This window comes from Bubalus kerabau, chromosome 12 (assembly GCF_029407905.1).
Source record: "Bubalus kerabau isolate K-KA32 ecotype Philippines breed swamp buffalo chromosome 12, PCC_UOA_SB_1v2, whole genome shotgun sequence".
Taxonomy (NCBI): Eukaryota; Metazoa; Chordata; class Mammalia; order Artiodactyla; family Bovidae; genus Bubalus; species Bubalus kerabau.
In genome coordinates, this window is record NC_073635.1 from 29,397,329 (window position 1) to 29,419,160 (window position 21,832).

The following is a 21,832-nucleotide window of genomic DNA, read 5'->3' on the forward strand; positions in this document are numbered from 1 at the left end:
GGTAACAACCTTCCTGCTAAAGGTGATACTTAGAACTGGATATGCTAAGAATCAGCCTGCCAACATGGAAGCCGCAGGAGATGAGAGTTTGATCTTTGGGTCGGGAAGTTCCCTTGGAGTAAGAAATGGCAACCCACTCCAGTATTCTTGCCTGGAGAAGTCATGGACAGAGGAGCTTGGCAGGCTACAGTCCATGGGGTCGCAAAAATTTGGACACGACTGAGCACACATGCTAAGTGACAAAGAAAATTTTTCTAATTATATTTTTGGAAATTTATGACACAGGTGCCAGATATAATTTACAGTTCAAGAAAGTCCAAACTTTCTTAAAATGAAAAGTCACAGCCAAATCCATGTTCCTGCCATAAGCAATCAAAAGTAGCAAATACAAATTGTATGAGTTTCTAATGAAGAGCACTAATTACAAATCTAGATCTCAAATTTTGGCTAAGAACATCTGATTTCTACACTTTAAGCTACAAATACATTCTCAAAATCCAGTATTTCTATGACACGGTTACATAGAGAATATTCAGTTCAGTTCAGTCGCTCAGTTGTGTCTGACTCCTTGAGACCCCATGAACCACAGCATGCCAGGCCTTCCTGTCCATCACCAACTCCCGGAGTTCACTCAGACTCACGTCCATCGAGTCAGTGATGCCATCCAGCCATCTCATCCTCTGTCGTCCCCTTCTCCTTCTGCCCCCAATCCTTCCCAGCATCAGGGTCTTTTCCAATGAGTCAACTCTTCCCGTGAGGTGGCCAAAGTACTGGAGTTTCAGCTTTAGCATCACTCCTTCCAAAGAAATTCCAGGGGTGATCTCCTTCAGAATGGACTGGTTGGATCTCCTTGCAGTCCAAGGGACTCTCTCAAGAGTCTTCTCCAACACCACAGTTCAAAAGCATCAATTCTTCGGCACTCAGCCTTCTTCACAGTCCAACTCTCACATCCATACATGACCACAGGAAAAACCATAGACTTGACGAGACGGACCTTTGTTGGCAAAGTAATATCTCTGCTTTTCAATATGCTATCTAGGTTGGTCATAACTTTCCTTCCAAAGGAGTAAGCGTCTTTTAATTTCATGGCTGCAGTCACCATCTGCAGTGATTTTGGAGCCCCGAAAAATAAAGTCTGACACTGTTTCCACTGTTTCCCCATCTATTTCCCATGAAGTGATGGGACCGGATGCCATGATCTTCGTTTTCTCAATGTTGAGCTTTAAGCCAACTTTTTCACTCTCCACTTTCACTTTCATCAAGAGGCTTTTGAGTTCCTCTTCACTTTCTGCCATAAGGGTGGTGTCATCTGCATATCTGAGGTTATTGATATTTCTCCCAGAAATCTTGATTCCAGCTTGTGCTTCTTCCAGCCCAGCGTTTCTCATGATGTACTCTGCATATAAGTTAAATAAGCAGGGTGACAGTATATAGCCTTGACATACTCCTTTTCCTATTTGGAACCAGTCTGTTGTTCCATGTCCAGTTCTCACTGTTGCTTCCTGACCTGCATACAGATTTCTCAAGAGGCAGGTCAGGTGGTCTGGTATTCCCATCTCTTTCAGAATTTTCCACAGTTTATTGTGATCCACACAGTCAAAGGCTTTGGCACAGTCAATCAAGCAGAAACAGATGTTTTTCTGGAACTCTCTTGCTTTTTCCATGATCCAGTGGATGTTGGCAATTTGATCTCTGGTTCCCCTGCCTTTTCTAAAACCAGCTTGAACATCAAGAAGTTCACAGTTCACTTATTGCTAAAGCCTGGCTTGGAGAATTTTGAGCGTTACTTTACTAGCGTGTGAGATGAGTGCAACTGTGTGGTAGTTTGACCATTCTTTGGCATTTGGGATTGGAATGAAAACTGACCTTTTCCAGTCCTGTGGCCACTGCTGAGTTTTCCAAATTTGCTGGCATATTGAGTGCAGGACTTTCACAGCATCATCTTTCAGGATTTGAAATAGCTCAACTGGAATTCCATCACCTCTACTAGCTTTGTTCGTAGTGATGCTTTCTAAGGCCCACTTGACTTCACATTCCAGGATGTTTGGCTCTAGGTCAGTGATCACACCATCGTAATTATCTGGGTCGTGAAAATCTTTTTTGTAGAGTTCTTCTGTATATTCTTGCCATCTGTTTTTAATATCTTCTGCGTCTGTTAGGTCCATACCATTTCTGTCCTTTACCAAGCCCATCTTTGCATGAAATGTTCCCTTGGTATCTCTAATTTTCTTGAAGAGATCTCTAGTCTTTCCCAGGTTTAACTCTCACATTTCAGGAATACTCACTAGAAACAAGTGAACTTGTGATTCTTAAAGATGGTATGATGTAAACTGGTGGTGTTGCTCTAGCACATGGGCTTGGGAGCAAAACATCACTTCTGAAAACTGTGGACCAGAAAAAGTCTTGGGCCAATTTTCTAACTTATTGGCCTAATGATACTTGAAACACAGCTAAAAAAGATCAATCTTGGGTTTGACTTTACTTTTACAGTTAGCCAAATATTATCAAACTATGTTTTTAATATCCCTAACACTTCTTTAAAGGAAATCAACCCTGAATATTCATATATTCCTTGGAAGGATTGATGCTGAAGTTGAAGCTCCAATACTCTGGCCACCTGATTCGAAGAGCTGACTCACTGGAAAAGACTCTGATGCTGGGAAAGGTTAAAGGCAAAAGGAAGAGGGTGGCCGAGGATGAGATGGTTGGATGACATTACCCACTGAAATGACATGAATATGAGCCAACTCCAGGAGATAGTGAAGGACAGGGAAGCCTGGAGTGCTTCAGCTTACAGGGTGGCAGAGTCAGACACGACTTAACCACTGAATAACAACACTTCTTAGAGCTGACTCTAATAAGATGAGAACAATATACAAATTAAAGGAGAAAGATCTCTCTGGTGTCTTTTGTTTCATTAATCCTTCATTGAAAACTTAGTCCTCATTTATACTCACGTGATCATGTCTTCGGGTTCTTTGTTTAACATCTGGACATTAGTCAGCATCATACACCTTCCTACTTCTTTATCAAGGTGCCTTAAAATGTTGTCCACAGCTTTTCGTACTTGAGAGTAATATAATGACATGCCTGAAAAATATGCATTAGAGTCACATATTTGACTAAACCTATCAAAGAGTGAAATGCCCAGTTTATTTATCCTTGGTGATGTATTTTTTATTGAAGACTTTCTGTGACTCAATGAGTTCTTGGAGAAGAGTCTAATTCTGCTAATTAGACCAGCCTATTTAGCAGAGTTTAATTCTAATTCTAATCTCTTATCTGCAGGATTCTTAGCATAGCACCCTCATGTAGTGGGTGTTACCCAAAGAATCATTTAAATTTAACACATAGGAAATCTAATTCTTCAAAGGCAAATATTTTCCAGAAGAGTTAAAATAAAAAAGGAAATAAAGTTCCATGCTGGAATTTTCATGTTTCTGCTTAGAAACTTTAAACTTTAAAGAATAAAGTTTCCTCATATGTTTCCTCCAGGTCTTTGGAATCAAGGAACTGTCTTAACAAGTTTGAAGCATGTTTGTAAATTCATAAATTCAGTAAAAAAGGAAACAAATGCAAAAAGTTATCTCTTTGGGTTAAGATAGTTAAATTAAAAAGAAAATAATCTTATGTAGGCTAAACCCAAAATATACCCTGGCAGATATGGGGTTTGGCATGTTTAAAACACAGATTAAACTAATTTTATTGGGAAAAAAAGGGAATTGTAAAAATGGATGCGGGAATGAATAAGTGAATGTATTTTTATGGTTGCTTTGTAAACAGGATTATCTACCAAAGGACACAGATAGGAGGAACTGGAGCCTGAGGAGCTGCTGCTGGAGCCCGAGCGAGCCCGAGCCCGAGCCCGAAGAGGAGCCGCCCCGGCCCCGCGCCCCCCCTCCCCCGGGAGCTCCGGGCCCTGGGCCTGGCTCGGGAGCCCCCGGCAACCAGGAGGAGGAGGAGGAGGAGTCGGGACTGGTCGAGGGTGACCCGGGGGACGGCGCCATTGAGGACCCGGAGCTGGAAGCGATCAAAGCTCGAGTTAGGGAGATGGAGGAAGAAGCTGAGAAGCTAAAGGAGCTACAGAACGAGGTAGAGAAGCAGATGAATATGAGTCCACCTCCGGGCAATGCTGGCCCAGTGATCATATCCATTGAGGAGAAGATGGAGGCTGATGCCCGTTCCATCTATGTTGGCAATGTGGACTATGGTGCAACAGCAGAAGAGCTAGAAGCACACTTTCATGGCTGTGGTTCAGTCAGCCGCATTACTATACTCTGTGACAAATTTAGTGGCCATCCGAAAGGGTTTGCGTATAGAGTTCTCAGACAAAGAGTCAGTGAGGACTTCCCTGGCCTTAGATGAATCCTTATTTAGAGGAAGACAGATCAAGGTGATCCCTAAACGAACCAACAGACCAGGCATCAGCACAACAGACTAAGGCTTCCCACGAGCCCGATACCGTGCCCGAACCACCAACTACAACAGTTCCCGCTCTGGATTCTACAGTGGTTTTAACAGCAGGCCCTGGGGTCGCGTCTACAGGGGCCGGGCTAGAGCGACATCATGGTATTCCCCTTACTGAAAAAAAAGTGTGTATTAGGAGGAGAGAGAGGAAAAAAAGAGGAAAGAAGGAAAAAAAAAAAAGAAAAGAAAAACAGAAGATGACCTTGATGGAAAAAAAAAATATTTTTAAAAAAAAAGATATACTGTGGAAGGGGGGATAATCCCATAACTAACTGCTGAGGAGGGACCTGCTTTGGGGAGTAGGGGAAGGCCCAGGGAGTGGGGCAGGGGGCTGCTCATTCACTCTGGGGATTCGTCATGGACACGTCTCAATCGCGCAAGCTGCTCCCCTCTTTCCCTGTTTCCCTTTGCCCCCTTGGGGGCTGCTCAAGGGTAGGTGGGCATGGGTGGTAGGAGGGGTTTTTTTACCCAGGGCTCTGGAAGGACACCAAACTGTTCTATTTGTTACCTTCCCTCCATCTTCCTCACTTTCACAGTCCCCTCCTGCCTGCTCCTGTCCTGCCAGGTCTACCACCCACCCTGCCCCTCTTTTCTGGCTCCCTGCCCCTCCAGATTGCCTGGTGGTCTATTTTGTTTCCTTTTGTGTTTCTTTTTCTGTTTTGAGTCTTTCTTTGCAGGTTTCTGTAGCCGGAAGATCTCCTTTCCGCTTCCAGCGGCTCCAGTGTAAATTCCCCTTCCCCTTGCGGAATGCACTACCTTGTTTTGGGGGGTTTTGGGGTGTTTTTCGTTTTTCAGTTTTTTTTTGTTTGTTTGTTTTTCTTTGCCTTTTTTTTTCCTTTTTATTTGGAGGGAATGGGAGGAAGTGGGAACAGGGAGGTGGGAGGTGGATTTTGTTTATTTTTTTAGCTCATTTCCAGGGGGTGGGAGTTTTTTTTTAATATGTGTCATGAATAAAGTTGTTTTTGAAAAAAAAAAAAGAAAAAACAAAGGACACAGGTATCTTAGAAATTTACTGTAAACTGCAGATAATCAATATTAGAAGTTTGAAAAGACCAAACTTAGATAAAAATCTAACATTTAAACAACAAATGTTCAACAGGAAGCTCCAAAATGTTTAAAGGGCAGTAAAATAAACCACAGACTGAATCAAAACAATTAATGTTGAAATGTCTCATCAGCTACTTTTATGAATATTTTTTAAGTGTATCTCACTAAGGGTGAATATCTATTGGTCATTTTAAAGGCTTAATAAAACCCAGCGTGAACACATCTTTGAAACCCACCTATCATTTTGGCTTCCTCTTCAGTTAGTGTCTTACTCAGATACGTTTTCTTCACCCTCAGTGTGTTTCCTGAAGGGAGAACAGCCCCAGTAACCGGCATGGGAGGTTCTCCATCTTTCTGCTGCAAGCTATCGGCTATGACCAAGAATGCCCTTAAGCCAATATTCATTCTCTGTAAGAGACAGCACATTCATGAGGAGGAGAAAGACCCAGTTACTGTCGTGAAATCAGAGCAGCAGTCCTTCAGAGAAGTTAAGCATGGCTTGCCATCTAGATCAGAGTGGGAAAGTCATTAAAAAGGCACAAGAGTTTAGGCCAAACCTGAGAGAATAAACGGACATGAGTTGGAGCAAGCTCCAGGAGATGGTGAAGGACAGAAAAGCCTGGCGTGCTGCAATCCATGGGTTCGCAAAGAGTTGGACACAACTGAGCGAATGAACAAGAAGAGAGTAAAATTAAATTTCTGACGCTTTTGTTGCTGCATCACAAGGAAACAACTGGGAAGATTTTCACCAAACTTGCAGGGCACGTTAAGAGACGAGCAGACTCATTCTCTTTGGGGGATCCACCTCAGAGGGACAAGCGGCCACCCTCTGGAGCTGCTTCAGTAAGGTAAACTGAGGTCAATAGAAGTCTCTTCCATCTCCTGGAAGGAGACATGTTAATTCACATGTCTCCTTCACAATGACTGGATGGAAAAACAAACAAACAAACAAACGGAGTTCTAACTGAATCACAGAAATAAGAGTTGTCTGCTCTCAACTGCAGGTTGTAGACTTTGGAGTCTCAAAGGCTGGTGAATTTGAAAATAAATTTAAAGTATTCAAAGCCATAGAACCTGTTACTGATAATAACACATAAGCTTATAAGAAGAAATGTCCTTCTGGGCCAGGTCATTATCTTCCTCAGTCGCAGGTGAGGCATAATATTGGCTCTAAAAGATGACGCAGTTTATCTTCCTCAGTCTCAGGTAATGGCTCCAAAAGATGATGCAGTGCTTCCAGCAGCAATCATCTTAAAAGGGCAGAAGGTACTAAAACATCTGTTCTTCCTTCAACAGCCACGTGTAAACATTTACACTCCTATTTTCAAACCACATCAAATTAATAAGTTCCCTAAGTAGACTACTCCCTAATGCAGAAAATAATTACCAGTAATAACACTGATAACCTAAGTACAATTTATTGAATTCTTAAAGTATATCCAGAACTGCACATTAGCTCTCATCTTTAAAACAGCCATGCAAGGAAGGTATGATTATTCTTATTTTTCAGGTGAGGAAACTGAGGACCACGTAACTAGTAGGTGGGAAAAAAATATGCAAGTTGAGTTTGCCTGGATCACCCATTCTGTAGTACATGATTACACGTACTTATAAGACGAAGCAATACTTCGAGTTTTCTTATTTATTTTAAAGCTTGCTTTCTTTATGGCTGCCTGGGTCTCTGTTGCTGCACACAGGTTGACTGTAGTCACAGCCAGTGGAGGCCACTCTCTAGTTGTGCCACATGGGCTTAGCTGTCCTGTGATATGTGAGATCTTCCCAGATCAGGGACTGAACCTCTCTGTCCCCTGCATTGGCCGGTGGACCCTTTATCACTGAGCCATCAGAGAAGCTCTGACTTCTAGTTTTAAACTATTAATTCAAGCTTCAAGGAGTAGGGAGATTTTAAGCAGGATGTGGGAAACATTTCTCTGGCCCATTCATACCCAATACAGTGTGTATTTTATGACTTTTATGGTCTTCACTAATATTCTCTCTCCATTTTCTAATATGAACAAGTATTAATTAAAAAATTGACTATATTAAAATTCATTAGTTCCCTCATTTATTTTAGTAGTTCTTTCTGAAATGTTTTCTAGGCTTGTGGATTTTTTTTCAAGACACAGCAATCATTTGGGTGAGGAAATACAATGTTCAGTTCAGGACATGCAGTACCTATAGGATGACCGTGAGTTGACGTAAATAATCAAGCCATTATTTGCAAGTGGATTATCCAATTTATGAGCCAGGCTGCCAGTTCTCTTAGTTTTCCTTTCCTCTGAATAGTATCCAGGACAGAAGTAAGTTGGAATAGTTTAAGAAGTATATTTTTAACTTAATTTCAAAAATAATTTCTTCTCATGTTTTATATAGCTCTCTATCATGCCTCTCCTTCTATTATCTGTCTGGTCTTAAGAAATTACTTAACTTTCTCAAGGCCAAGTCTCAGGTTCCTTTCTGTAGAATGAGAATACTAATACCTATTGATCATATCGGGCTATGGTGAGAATTAATGCTGGAAAAGTTCCTACTAGCAAATATATTGTAGGCAAGAATCTTCACTGTTTTCCTACTGAAGTCAAGTTTACTGAGATATAACTCACATGTAGTAAAATGCACTCCTTTTCTAGAGTTCTTCCAATTTTGAGAAACCTAGTCTGCTAACTATCATCATCACAGTCAAGATGTAAAATATTTCCATCATCCCCTAAAGTTCCTCTGTGTATCTTTAAAATCAGTCCTCTCCTCCAACGCCAGCACTTTACTATCAGTGTCTAATTTCTGTCTATAATTTTGCCTTTTTTAGAATACGATATAAACAGAGGCAAACAGACACGACCTTCTGTGTCTTGCTTATTTCGCTTAGTGTAATGCTTTTGAGGTGCTGCTGCAATATCGATAGTTTGCTCCTTTTTGTGGCTGAATAGTACTCCATTGTATTGATGATTCGTAATTTCTTTAGACACCCACCAGCTGTTGAACAGCAGTGGCTTTCCTGTTTTTAGTCATCATGAATAAAGCTCCTATAAATATTCATACAAACCTTTATGGACATAGGTTTTAATTTCTCTTGGATAAATACCTTGGAATGGAGCTGCTGGATCAAATGCCAAGTGTATGTTTAAACTTATAAGAAATTACCGAACTTTCCTAAAGTAGTTGTACCATTTTGAATTCTCACTAAAACAGTATCAAGTTCCAATTGCTCTGTACTCTTCTCAGCACATCTCACTTTCGTTTTAACTTGCATTTCTCTAATGATTTACAATGTTGAACATCTTTTCATGGGTTTACCGGTCACGTGTATCTCTTCTTTGGTAAAGAGGCTCTTCATTTTGCCCATACAAAAAAACTGTATTATTCATATATATTCTGGATAGAAGAGTTTGTCAATATATGTTTTGCAAATATTTTCTCCCAGTCTTTGGCTCTATGCTTCAGTAAACATCATCTTTTAAAGTGCATACTTTATTTTGATGATGGTCAATTTATCAACTTTTTCTTTTGTAGTTTATAATTTTTGTATGCAAAGAAATTTCTGCCTACTCACCATCACAAAGATTTTATGTTTTCTTCTGGAAGATTTCTGATAGAGGATTTCGCATTCAGGCTTACGATTTGAGTTAATTTTTGCTGACAGGGCAAATTATGGGTTGAAGTTCATTATGTTGCAAATGATTGCCCAACTGTTTAGCACCATTTATTAGAAAGACTATCTTGGCATTCCCTGGCTGTCCAGCATTTAGGACTCTGTGATTCCACTTCAGGGGGCCTGGGTCTAATCCCTAGTTGGGAAACTAAGCTGTATGTCACAGTCAAAAAAAAAAAAAAAAGACTATCCTTTATCCATTGAAAAGCTTGGAACCGCTGTCTCTAGGCAAGAGAAGACTCTTTAGTCAGTGGGTCATGGGCCTCATTTCAGCCAAAATGCCCTGAATTTACACTGGTTTTCCCCACTCCGCCCCCAGTTGGCCCACTGACTCTGACAGCAGCCATTGTGGACCCCTGTGACATCATTAAAAACTAGACAAACTCCTATTTGGGGCTTGTTGGGCTCAAGGTGCTGCTCAATCTCAGCACCAAAAAGAGCAATCACGGTTTGTGAGGGGAAGCAAGAGGGTACAGGGAGGCTCAGTTCCCTTTGCTGCTAACCAGCTGCCTGTTCTAAGCCTCTGGGCTCTGGGCCTTCTTCCTCACTGACATGATAAAAGAGCCAGACAATATCACAGTGATGACAGGAACAATCTTTTTAAAAAATTTCATGGTGTGCAATGTCTTACAGCTACTAAAGGTGGAAGAGCTGGTGGCAAGCAGTAAATTCAGCTCTGCTGACTTTGGTTCAGTGTTCTCTCTACAATCTCACAGGTACGAGGCTGAAAAGAGGTCACTTGCCAGGCATATTTCTCTTGGCCAACACTCTTTTTCGAGGTCCAAAACTGAGTGTGCTTTTCATGTGCATAGGCAGCCCCTCCCCTTGCCATCCTCTAGCAAGTACATCATATCCATTATACACTCATTTCCATGACCTTCCTGGCCCTGGAACTATGATGCTGCCACAGAATCAAATATGCAAACATTAACTTATTTAATTTCACTATATTTAAGTATTTTATCATTGCATGTATTGATTCTTCTCTGCTTCATCACTTCCCAAAACTCTTCAATTTGCTAATCTGCATCATAATAAGTTTTAAGTATTGACTATTCTAAAATAAACCATCAGACTGAGAGTGACAGATTACCTTTTGGAACAAGGTTGACTTCCTTCTGCAAGAACAGAATATGATATGATACCAACCTTTAATCATTCTAAGTCTATTCACCCAAAAATCTTACTTATGAAATTCTACCAGCTGTACTATTTTTGTCAAATACCATGGACAGAAAACAATAGGAGACTTTTTGGAGAAGATGGCCTTCATTCCACTCCCCAAGATTGCAAAGTGAAGACACGCAGAAGGGTCATTCTTACCTCTGGATTGAGACTGAAAGCTTTTGCTGGTTTTCCCACACAAAGGAAATCAAAAATGATTTCTTTCATTGCAAAATCTAAACGTTCCTATAGTGAAAAAGAGAAAACAAAACAAAGTGTTAAAATACTCACTTAACATGAAAATGTCTGTTTTCATCACATGCACCCAACAGGTGGCTGCTGAAAGAAGAGAGGTCCTGCTTCATTTTATGCATCACAGAGAATCCCTGGTGGAAATCCATGTCCATCTGAACCTTTGGTTCAGTTTTCATGGGATGTGTGGAGATGCTATCATTCTATAATATACGAAATTAGACCCTAATACACAGAATGACTAAAAATGAAAACATGACAAACCAAAACATTCTGAGCATCTGGGCTTATATACACTACAAACTCCTCCTCCTAGTCCTGCAAATGCTGACAACTTCTTAAAACTCAGTTTAAAAACACGGTTTTTAAAATACCCCTACAAAATGATCATTTTCTTCTGTTATCTAACATTTCCAATCCTTTGGCTTATAACAGACAATCCTGCAAGGGAAATGAATAATCAACAGATGACACATTAAGGTCACTTAAATGAGAACATTTAAGCCAGATTCTAATAATTTGAGACAGTGACTACTAAGATCTGTCATCTTCATTTTATACAACCTATTTTAGAGTAATCAAAGCACGTTCTCAGCCACATGATAACTTAATGTAGAAAAGTTCTGTTAATTCATCTGCCTGCAAAGTGGCAGATGAATTAATGTCCATAATGGAGTAATGTCCTTTCCCTAAGTACAAATATTACAGAGGCATTTCATTATACTAAACACACAGAGAGATATATATTAAATTACCTGTAAAGTAGCAATAGAACCTTATGTCTTTATACCAACATCAATTACACTTCAACAGTATTTTCACATTTGTTATTTCCCTTTATCCACACAACATTCTGAGGGATACTAGGCAAGCATTCCTATTCGCATTTTACAAATAAAGACACCTAGAATGAAAATGTTCCAGGACTTCTTTAGGGTATAGAGCTGGCTCATGATTTCCTACGTGGTGGTAGTGGTAAAGAACCTGCCTGCCAATGCAGGAGATGCAAGAGATGTGGGTTCAGTCCTGGGTTGGGAAGATCCCCTGGAGAAGGGCATGGCAACTCACTCCAGTATTCTTGCCTGGAGAATCCCATGGACAGATGGAGCCTGACAGGGTACAATCCACAGGGTCATAAAGAGTCGGACATGACCGAAGTGACTTAGCACTCATGCATGCTAGCTCGTGGCAGAGGACAGACTGTAATGAATGACTTTTCATGCTTCTCCATAAATCACAAGGAAGTCAAAGTGGGGATAAAACCATTTACACAATGTTTTAAAAAATAGAAGTCCTGGGTCTAAATAGTAAACTTAACATTAAATGTTTCATACTATTGAACCCAGTTCTTAAGTAGAACAGTATGTGTAAAGTGCTTAGAACAGTTCTTGGCTTGATATTAGCTTGAGAAATGCTACTATTCATGTACATTCTTCTTTTTCACAGGGTGAAAGTTAAGAGCATTATGATTTACTCATCCAAGTTCAATAACTGTCATCTTCTGATTTCCTGCAAACATCAGACTCAATTTCCTCCTGACTTGTGGAATCTAGAGCAGAGAAGCAGGAAAAAACAGAGTCGAGGGGTCAAAAGACCCTTTTGCTAATAGTCTCTGTGACCTTAGGTGAGTCACTTAAAACCTGTCTCTCAGTTCCTTCGTTTGTCAAATGCTGAAAACACTTGGCACACCATGCCACAATTTGTTTTGAAGCAAAAAAATATAAGCTATGTGTGAAAACACTTGCAAAAATCACTCTGAAAAGTCTATACATGTAAGATATTATTTTAGACTCAAGGTCTGTTAGTAATTCCGAAGAAGGAGGTGGCTACTTAAAGGCAATTAGAAGACTCCCAGAAGTGTCTCCATTACCTGGGCGATGAACTGGATGATTTTCACAAAGATGTTGAGAGGCATATCCCTTGGCACCACACCACGGGACCCTTTGGGGAAAAGTGTTGTGATGATGGTTATAAGACGGCTGAAAGATAAGGGGGGAAAAAAAGAGAAAACAAGCAAGATTGGCTGAGCTCCAGTACTTTAAGGGTATGGTAGATGCTTCATCTTATCTAAGTATCAGAGAGAATTCAGAAAAAGAAAACAAACCACTTCATTTCTTTTCCATTAGCATAATTACTCTATGAAAAGTTTCTCTGGAAAACTAAGGGCAGCTGGAAAATTATAGCCATTTCCTTTGTTAAAGCGGCAAATATAACCCTGACACGGAACTTGGCAATCCCGGTAGAAACTAGGGTTTCTGTAATGGCTGCTGAGCTAATGTCTAAGGAAAACCTGAAAATGTCCAAAGGACTTAGATCTTTTAGAAGCTGTCAGCTTTGAACAGCTTCTAGTTCGGTTAGGGTGGGCAGCAATGAAACAAAACACCCTCTTCACTGGCTGAGTGAAGTGGTTACCATTAACTTAGTGATGGGGTTACCGTGAACCCAAGCCAGCTCCTTACCTCTGAGTAGCTGTGTTGCTTTCACATTTAATTCGGATCATGTAAACCCAAAGTAATCTGTACAGAGATTCCAGTGCAACTCGAGCCATCTTGGGGTCTTTATTCTACATCGGAAACCAAGATATACGATTGCAGATTAAACGGTATGATGTCACTCTTCACTTTCTTAGAGGTCTTTCGCTTTTATGTTACTCCTCTTCCCTGTTCATTTATTCATCTTGTTGTAACCATTTTTGCTGTTCTATTCCTAGTGTAGATAATTCGGGTCCTGATTTCTGAAGATTTCATAACTGCTTAAGATATAATCTAGGATAAGTTTACCTTTAAGCTACTTGCTGAATAAAGATGAGTCACATAAATAAATTGGATGGAAAAGACTATAGGGAGTAGCTTTTTAGATTTAGGAAAGATAGATTTCTTATGCCAAAACAGTTTTAAAATAACTTCTTAATGTGATCATTATAAAATTTGAAATTTCTATTAAAAAAATTTGAAATTTCCACATGTATTTTGGTCTCATTCTGGCTTTTTTTCTTCTATTGATCTAAATAAATAAAATGATAAAACATCATTTTAATTTTTGAGGCCTTATGACGTTTTATTATCTAGTATGGCCTATCTTCCAACATCCACTGTTCTTTTTCTTTCTATTTTTAGGGTTTTCTCATATATTCCTATATGTTTATTCTTCCAAATAAACTTTATAACTACGTTTCTAGCTCCAGGAAAAAAAAAAGTCCCGACTTTTTAGAAGCATACATTTACACATAAAGGATTTTTTTTTTTATCTTTTAGTAAAACAAGTGATAAAACTTATAATTTGTTGCATGTCTTAGATACACACAGGAACTTTAAACTAGTAAAGTTGCATTTAAATAGTCTATCATTTTAAAATGTCAGGAATTCTAATTATCCTTCCTCCAGACCAGCAAAGGTCTCTAACACGCTTACACACTAGTTTAAAGCAGCCTCTAGACACACACTGCCCGGGTTTAAATCCATCCTCACTCTGTAATTTATGAGTGGTATGGCCAACCTCTGGGACCCTCCATAATCTCTCTGGGCCTCATCTTCCCTGTCTGTGAAATGATGCTAACCCTCCCTCCCTCCTAGGACTGTTAAGAGAACTAAATGAGCTAGTGCACAAAGGGGATTTAGTTCCTGCCCACAGTAACTATTATTATATACAAGACACAGATCCAGCAGCAAAGGAGATGTAGTCCCTGACTTCAGGAAGCTGCCATTCTAGTGGGAATATCTCCACCTTTGTGAGTTTCTCTTTACTTAAAAAAGTATCCCTGATGCTGGGAAAGATTGAAGGCAGGAGGAGAAGGGGATGACAGAGGATGAGATGGTTGGATTGCATCATTGACTCGATGGACATGAGTTTGACCAAGCTCTGAGAGATGGCAAAGGACAGGGAAGCCTGGTGTGCTGCAGCTCATGGGGTCACAAAGAGTCGGACATGACTGAGCAACTGAACAACAAATCTTATGTTTGCATAGTGTTTCATTCAAAATTTTCTCTCAGGCCTTATCTCACACTCTGAGTCATGATCCAGTAGAGCAAGTTATCATCTAACTTTCATTGATAAGCTTAACTAAACTCTCCAGTTTCAATGATTTGCATCACTGTTTTCTGTTCAACTTCTCTTATACTTTTTTCCTGTCCCTCTACCCACAATTATCTTTTTGATGCATCTTATTGTGACTGATGTTCTTTCATTCTTAAGAATACATCTGAGACAGTCTACTTTTGCTTCCATAGAGACCAAAGAGCAAAGTGGCTGACTTCAGGTTATGCTTTGTTTTCCTGTACTGGTAATTGAATGTTAGCATTCCGAGATGATATGACTGGTCACTGCAATTCCCTCCTAACATGATTTCCCTGGCTTCTCTTCCATTCTCAGCACTGTCAGATGATATTCTTAAACTGCAACCGTGACTGTTTACTTCCCCCTGCATTTCAAGTTCTGAAGTGGCTTCTCAGCACCTCCTGGACAATGTCCAAATTCCATGATGTGGTGCAACAGGGGCCTCTGGTGACCTGGCTCCCCCATCCCTACCTCCTGCCTTCGCCTCCGGTGTGCTCTCCGCTGTTACATCCCTTCTGCAATTCATCGAATGCCTGGAATGCCTTCCTGCCCTTGTTCTACTTAGAAAATTCCTACTCCCCAGCAAGATTCATTAGGTGTCACTCCCCTGTTACATTCCACTGCCCCTCCCTCCTTCCTCCGCCCTGGGGAGATTACCAGGGGCTCCTGCTGTCTGTCTTCTAGAATGTTGTTCTCCTGTATGTTTCCTACCAGACTGTGAGCTCCAGGACTTCTGGATTGTTCACTGTTGTGCCCTCAGTGACTGCCATACAGCAGGTTATTAATTTAAAAAAGAAACTGTGGGAGGAGGGTCTGGGGGAAGATGGGTACATGTATATGTATGGCTGAGTCCCTTCACTGTTCACCTGAAACCACCATAACATGGTAATCGGCTATACCCCAATACAAAATAAAAATTTTTAAGTCTGGGGTAAAAAGGCAAATTGAGTAGTAGCTGAACAACCTGATGCATAAGCAAAATTTCTTTACATAGGAACTAAAGGCAGCCCTTAGTACATAGCTGAAGCTAATCAACATGATACAATATTACTAAATATCTCACACTTGTATCACATTTTGCTATTTCAAAAGTACTTTCCTAGCCCATGACATCAACTGGGAGGATTCTGTCTTTGACAGAAGTCAAATCACTGGCTCAGGTCTTCAAGTCTGTAAATGACAGCTGGGATAGGAACTGACTTCTGCTCCAGTAAAGACTATTTTCTCAGAAACTGGAACATGCATGTTACAGGATACCCACTGTATCAGGCATTGTTATCAAAGTTGTATGTGTATTAACTCTTTTTAATTCTCAGCACAACCTACAAAGTAGATACTGCTACTGTGTACTTTTAAGGATGAGGAAGTCAAGACCCAGAGGAGCTAATAAGTGACAGAACCAGAATTAAAACCCAGGCAATCTGGCCCCAGTGTCTTCAAACCATGAATGATTTCAGTTTAAGATTATATGCAGGCTGCTCAAATATGCTACTGGCAACGACTAGATTGTACTCTGCTTGAAGATAGGACTTCTTCATTGCCGTCATATTCCAACAGCAGCTAACATACAAGGTCTTACTATACCATCTCAGGATGCTGACATTTTTAACCTATGTGTCAAACCACTGACCTCTGTGTCAAAGATCTCTACTCCAAGACTGAAAGACTATTCTCTTCTTCCATTGGCATATGCTTCCCAATTAATTAACCAATAATTTCTTTATAGCAGAGCTGAGATTACATTGATAAAACTGTTCAAGAAACGAGTAGGTTTCGGAGTGGATCTTCCAGACTTTACATGACATGTCAGTCTGCCCAATCCCAATCCCAGTCTGCCCAAACCTTCTTTAAACTGTAATCTTTTGATTTAGCTAGAGCAATTCAGTGTGAACAGTAATAAGTAATAAATAAGTCACTGATAACTTGGCTGGTGATAGGATCATTGGATAGACCAATGTTTGCCATGATCCATCAGTTGACCACTTGTACCCAGCCACCCAGACTTTTTTGATCTCACTATACTTAAAACTCTTCTAGTTCTCTCTTCCATTGCAAGTAAAGGGACTTAAGTAAACCTGTTGCTTTCTGCTATAAGTCAGTGCCTATCCCAGTCAACACCTTCCTTCTTTTTGGCATTTCCTTTTGATACCTGGAATCAAATTACTTTGATCATAATTCAATCTTTTTGATGATTGTATTATCCAAATGACATCATGTGCTATAGTTTAGGATAACCTCTAAAATTACCATACTAACAATTTACAGAGATTATTTTTTCTATTCACTGGCTGAATAAAAAAGGCATTAAAAAAAGTAAGTAACACACCTGTCATCTGCTCACTAATTTTCTGACCCAATGTATGTGTTCTATTAAAATTTATAAATTCCACTTTGAAATGTACCTTTGATGGATCTGAAACATAGATGAGATTTTCTCAAATTTATAGAAATAAAGTTATATTAAAACAGAATAACTACTTCTTGAAAACTATTTTAAATAGCTAATACTGTACCATTTAAACGTCGTATTTACCAAGAGGAGAGTAGTTGTTTTAAATAGGACCATGCATTTTAATGCATTCAGGCAATGCCTGTGGAATCCTTCATATATTACTCAATGCTTCCCCTTTGTAAAATAAAAGCATCATTGCTGCTGCTGCTGCTAAGTCGCTTCAGTCGTGTCCGACTCTATGCAACCCCATAGACGGCAGCCCACCAGGCTCCGCCGTCCCTGGGATTCTCCAGGCAAGAACACTGGAGTGGGTTGCCATTTCCTTCTCCAATGCATGAAAGTGAAAAGTGAAAGGGAAGTCTCTCAGTCATGTCCAACTCTTCTCGACCCTATGGACTGCAGCCTACCAGGCTCCTCCGTCCATGGGATTTTCTAGGCAAGAGTACTGGAGTGGGGTGCCATCGTCTTCTCCGAAGACATCATTAATACCCTTATATTTACATGAAAAGTTAAAAGCATTCCTTTAACTTCACTGTTATTATTACACATGAAGATATATGAAGTGCCCAAAATAAGATTCATCAAAAAAATTAATGGCAGCCAAACTTTGATATTCTTAATGGCAATCAAAAGACCTTTCTTGTCCCCTCCCCTCCCTGCACCATTCTGAATGTGTGATTCTCTATCATTACGTCCTATTTGATTTTCTTCATAGCAGTTAGTACCACCTGAAGTTTTTGTCCTTATCTGTTCACTTGTTTCCGGTCTGTCTCCTCCACTGAATTACAAGGTCTAAAAGAACTGCGAGCATCACTGTCTCATTCATCACTTATTCCCAGCATCTGGAACACTGCCTGGTACATTTCTGGTGAAGAACTGATGACCAGCTGACTAAGTGAATGCATTCTAGTCCTAGTGCAAATAGGGACTGAGATGAAAAGAGAAATCTTTTTAATTCTGTACTTTGGTTTCTAGGACTTTGAAGCTATGCTGACTAATGTCTAACCTTCAGATGATACACCTTCAATATTTCTGAGCATTTTAAATACAGCAGTATGTACATGTCAATTTCAAACTCCCTAACTGTCCTTCCTTTCCCCCATCCTTCCCCACTGGTCCTACTGGAGAGCACAGGGGAACTCTGCTCAATGTTATATAACAGCCTGGATGGGAGAGGAGTGTGGGGGAGAATGCACACATGTATATATATGGCTGAGTCCCTTTACTGTCCATCTGAAATTATCATAACATTTTTAATTATACGCCAATATAAAAAGAAAAGTTAAAAAAATATTGCCATCTGAGCAAAATTTCTTGAAAAAACATAAATAACAACATGAAAGCATATGGGGAATTCAATGCAGGCTATGATATTGTCATGATAATCCACAACATACATTTAAAGGCCCTACTGCCGGCCTGGCTCATAACTAATCTCCAATTAACGAGACCTCTTCTTGTTATTAACTTTATTGTATAAATAAATTTCTTAACTTTTGAGGTTTCTTTTCTTTTTAATAAAGAAGACTTCACTGGTTTTAATATTTATTAATTATTGTAAGAAAAAGAAAATGTAAAGGTTCTTCCAATTATACCCATTTTCAAGGACAAGAAACTTACACATACTTATTATGAACACGTAATAATTTCAATGTAAAAAACTATTAATAAATGGGGATTCATGACAAAATATGAAAGCACTATTAAATCAAGTTTTTAAAACATAGTTCCCTTTTTTAGAATTAGATATACTAGGGTATACAGGAAGGGAATGTAGCATTTTTTAACAGCTCAGTATATTCAAATTCTGACATAAAATTCATAAAAGCATAAAGTATTGGTCCTCACTGACCAGAAGTTCCTGAAAGATGTCAAGGTCGTGGTGAGAAGGTGTAGTAAATTTCTCACCACTTTACAAGGGCAGGTTGCTAACACACGGTTGACCGAGTTAACACGTGTAAATAAAGACTTCACGTTTGTGTGACCGAAGCAGCCTGCTCCTGACAGGCTGACGCTGAGGATAAACCAGGGCCCGACATTAAATGAGCGCTGAATCTGAGACCTTGTTTACTTTAAAAGCAGATTTTTCATTCATACACATTTCTACTCTGCCCTGTGTCATGCTGCCACCTTGACAACTCTCCCTGGCAGAACACATCAAAGGTGCCACCAAGTCCAACACGGAGGGGGCAAACACGGGGTTCATTATGCCTGAGCGTGTGTAGGGGCCGGGGGGCGGCAAGAAGCAAAGAGCTGGACTGGAGGTCCTTTTTGAAATGATATGGTTGGCTCTAAACCCCACAAAATAGTGAAGCCATTCAAGACAAAGTGTGCTCCTGAAACCATGTTAGCTTTTCCTCGGGTATTTCTTGCCTGTTGAGGACTCTTGAGGTGGTTTGGAAGGTTTTCTGTATATTAATGACATTTTAAATGGTCCCATTTAATCCTCACTGGGTTGAGTTCTAAATACATGGGCTACAATTTTGTTTCAACTGTAGCTCATCAAAGATCTTCTATACCTTTTACCCTCGAGGAGGTGAATTTCGACCATTTCCTACCCATAAAGTGAAAGATCATTGCCTTTCCTTTGCCCAGTAACTACCTGCTTCATGCTTCACTGGGCACCTGACCTGTCGAAATGGCACAGGTGTCTCCTCCCAGCTTTTGCGTCCCTCGTCTGCCACACGCATTTTGAAACTTCATTACACATCCTCCATTGAAACATCAAGCTCCTCGAGAACAGGCACCCTGGATCTAGTTTTTATATAACTGACTTTCCTATCTTCCCCACTTTGAGTACCTTTCTGATCTTATTGCTTTCCCCATTGGGAAATCCTGACTCTTAAAATATTCACAAGGGGAAACATCATCAGCCCTTCTCTCAAGGGAACTCTGTAACTCTGTTACTAAGTCTTATTGGTGGGCTTCCACTGACTTTCACATAGTATTCTAACTGTAAAGCAATTAAAATAGGTAACTAATGTGAACCTACTGTATAAAACAAGGAATGCGACTCAGTGCTCAGAGGTGACCAAAATGGGTAGGAAATCTAAAAAAAGAGGGGATATATGTATATGTATAGCTGGTTCACTCTGCTGTACAGTAGAAATTAACACAAATTGTATAGCAACTATGCTTCAATAAAAATTTTTTTAAGTGGCTGATTTTATATTTAAATATAAAGCAATTAAGTTCAAAGTAAGATTATGCTTCTGTATTTCAAAAGCAATTCTGGACACAAAAAAATGTCGGTCTTTTGGGCCACAATAGTAAATTTTAATGCAAAACACTATTTTGATACTAAAATTCATCACAAACATCTAGCATAAAAATACAGAAAACTGAACATTCTTAATCAAGTCTCTCTTTCTTTTGTTTTGAACAAAATAATCTTTTTCTTTGTGTAAAATGTAGAAGAAAAAACACGTTTAACTAGAATAACTGAATAGCATAAAAGTGGATAAAGTAACAACAAAAAATAACATTAAGCTGTGTGTTAGAGGCATATGACAGATGGATAAATCCCTGAATAAAACCTCTGAAAGTGGCCATTATATAATACTTGATATCCTGAAAAGCACTTTGTTTTCCAGAATTCTTAAAGGCTTAATTCTATATCCACTGCTATTATATTTCCCTGCCAATTTGAAGAAAATAAATGATTCTAATCTTGGATTTCACAATCAGCTTTCAGAGCCAGTACCTAGCTACTGCTTCAAACAGCTCCAATGCAGATTACTGTGTCATGATGGTAAATGCCAAAATAATATAATTAATCTTAACCACTTCACTAAATTAAAGTGTCTTAAAATAAAAAAGACAAGACAGCATGTACAAGTACATACAGGATTTTATAACTAAATATATATATATTTTTTAATTCTGAAGAAGCATTAAAATTATAAAAGGAATTCAATATTTTTGGACACAAGGGAGAACAATTACGATAACTAGGTGCTATTTGCACTTATATTAGAAATGGTGTTCACTTAGTTGACTTTTATCAACAGGTCACTAAAACTTAAAATCTATTCACCATGTTCAAGTTTTAAGGCAATTTAAAAGCTAATCATTATGGCTGTTTTAACTTTTAAGTTCCCCAGTTTCAGGGTCTTCCCAGGTGACTCAGTAGTAAAGAATCTGCCTGCCAATGCAGGAGCTGCTGTTGCTGCTAAATTGCTCAGTTGTATCCGACTCTGTGCGACCTCATGGACTGTAGCCCACCAGGCTTCTCTATCCATGGGATTCTCCAGCCAAGAATACTGGAATGGGCAGCCATTTCCTTCTCCAGTTAGTGCAGGAGACCTGGGTTCATTCCCTGGGTGGAAGAGATGCCCTGGATGAGAGCACAGCAACCCACTCCAGTATTCTTGCCTGGGGAATCCCATGGACAGAGGAGCCTGGTGGGCACATAGTCCATGGGGTTGCAAAGAGTCAGACATAACTGGGCAACTGAACATGCATGCCTTGGTTTCAGGGACCATGCCTTGGCTCCTCCCATCACTCAGCACCTGAACAACCGTTGTTTAGTGAGCGCCTAGGACTAATAATTGAATATCATATGGCTTGAATAGAATACCTTCAAATAATCACAAATAACAGGGACAGGAAATAAGTGCTTTCTGTTAGTAGGTCAATCCTCCCCCGCAAACCCCTCCGCAAATAACGGGCTGACCCAAAAGTTCATTCGGATTTTTCCACAACATTTTACAGAAACTCCAAATGAACTTTTTGGCCAACTTAATGTT

General features: G+C 39.7%; 1 protein-coding gene and 1 pseudogene across 17 annotated transcripts in view; one reads left to right on the plus strand and one right to left on the minus strand.

Annotated features, from left to right (window-relative positions):
- FRY (FRY microtubule binding protein) overlaps positions 1–21,832 on the minus strand; it is a 428,392-nt gene that overhangs the window by 120,788 nt on the left and 285,772 nt on the right. For all 17 annotated transcript variants that reach the window (XM_055542409.1, XM_055542410.1, XM_055542407.1 and 14 more), the window contains 5 exons: positions 13,039–13,142; positions 12,450–12,558; positions 10,487–10,573; positions 5,751–5,922; positions 2,958–3,090 (listed from right to left, as the gene is read on the minus strand). In XM_055542409.1, the coding sequence (XP_055398384.1) occupies positions 2,958–3,090; positions 5,751–5,922; positions 10,487–10,573; positions 12,450–12,558; positions 13,039–13,142 (605 nt within the window). The remainder of the gene's footprint in view (positions 1–2,957; positions 3,091–5,750; positions 5,923–10,486; positions 10,574–12,449; positions 12,559–13,038; positions 13,143–21,832) is intronic.
- On the plus strand, positions 3,535–4,656 carry LOC129624807 (polyadenylate-binding protein 2-like; annotated as a pseudogene).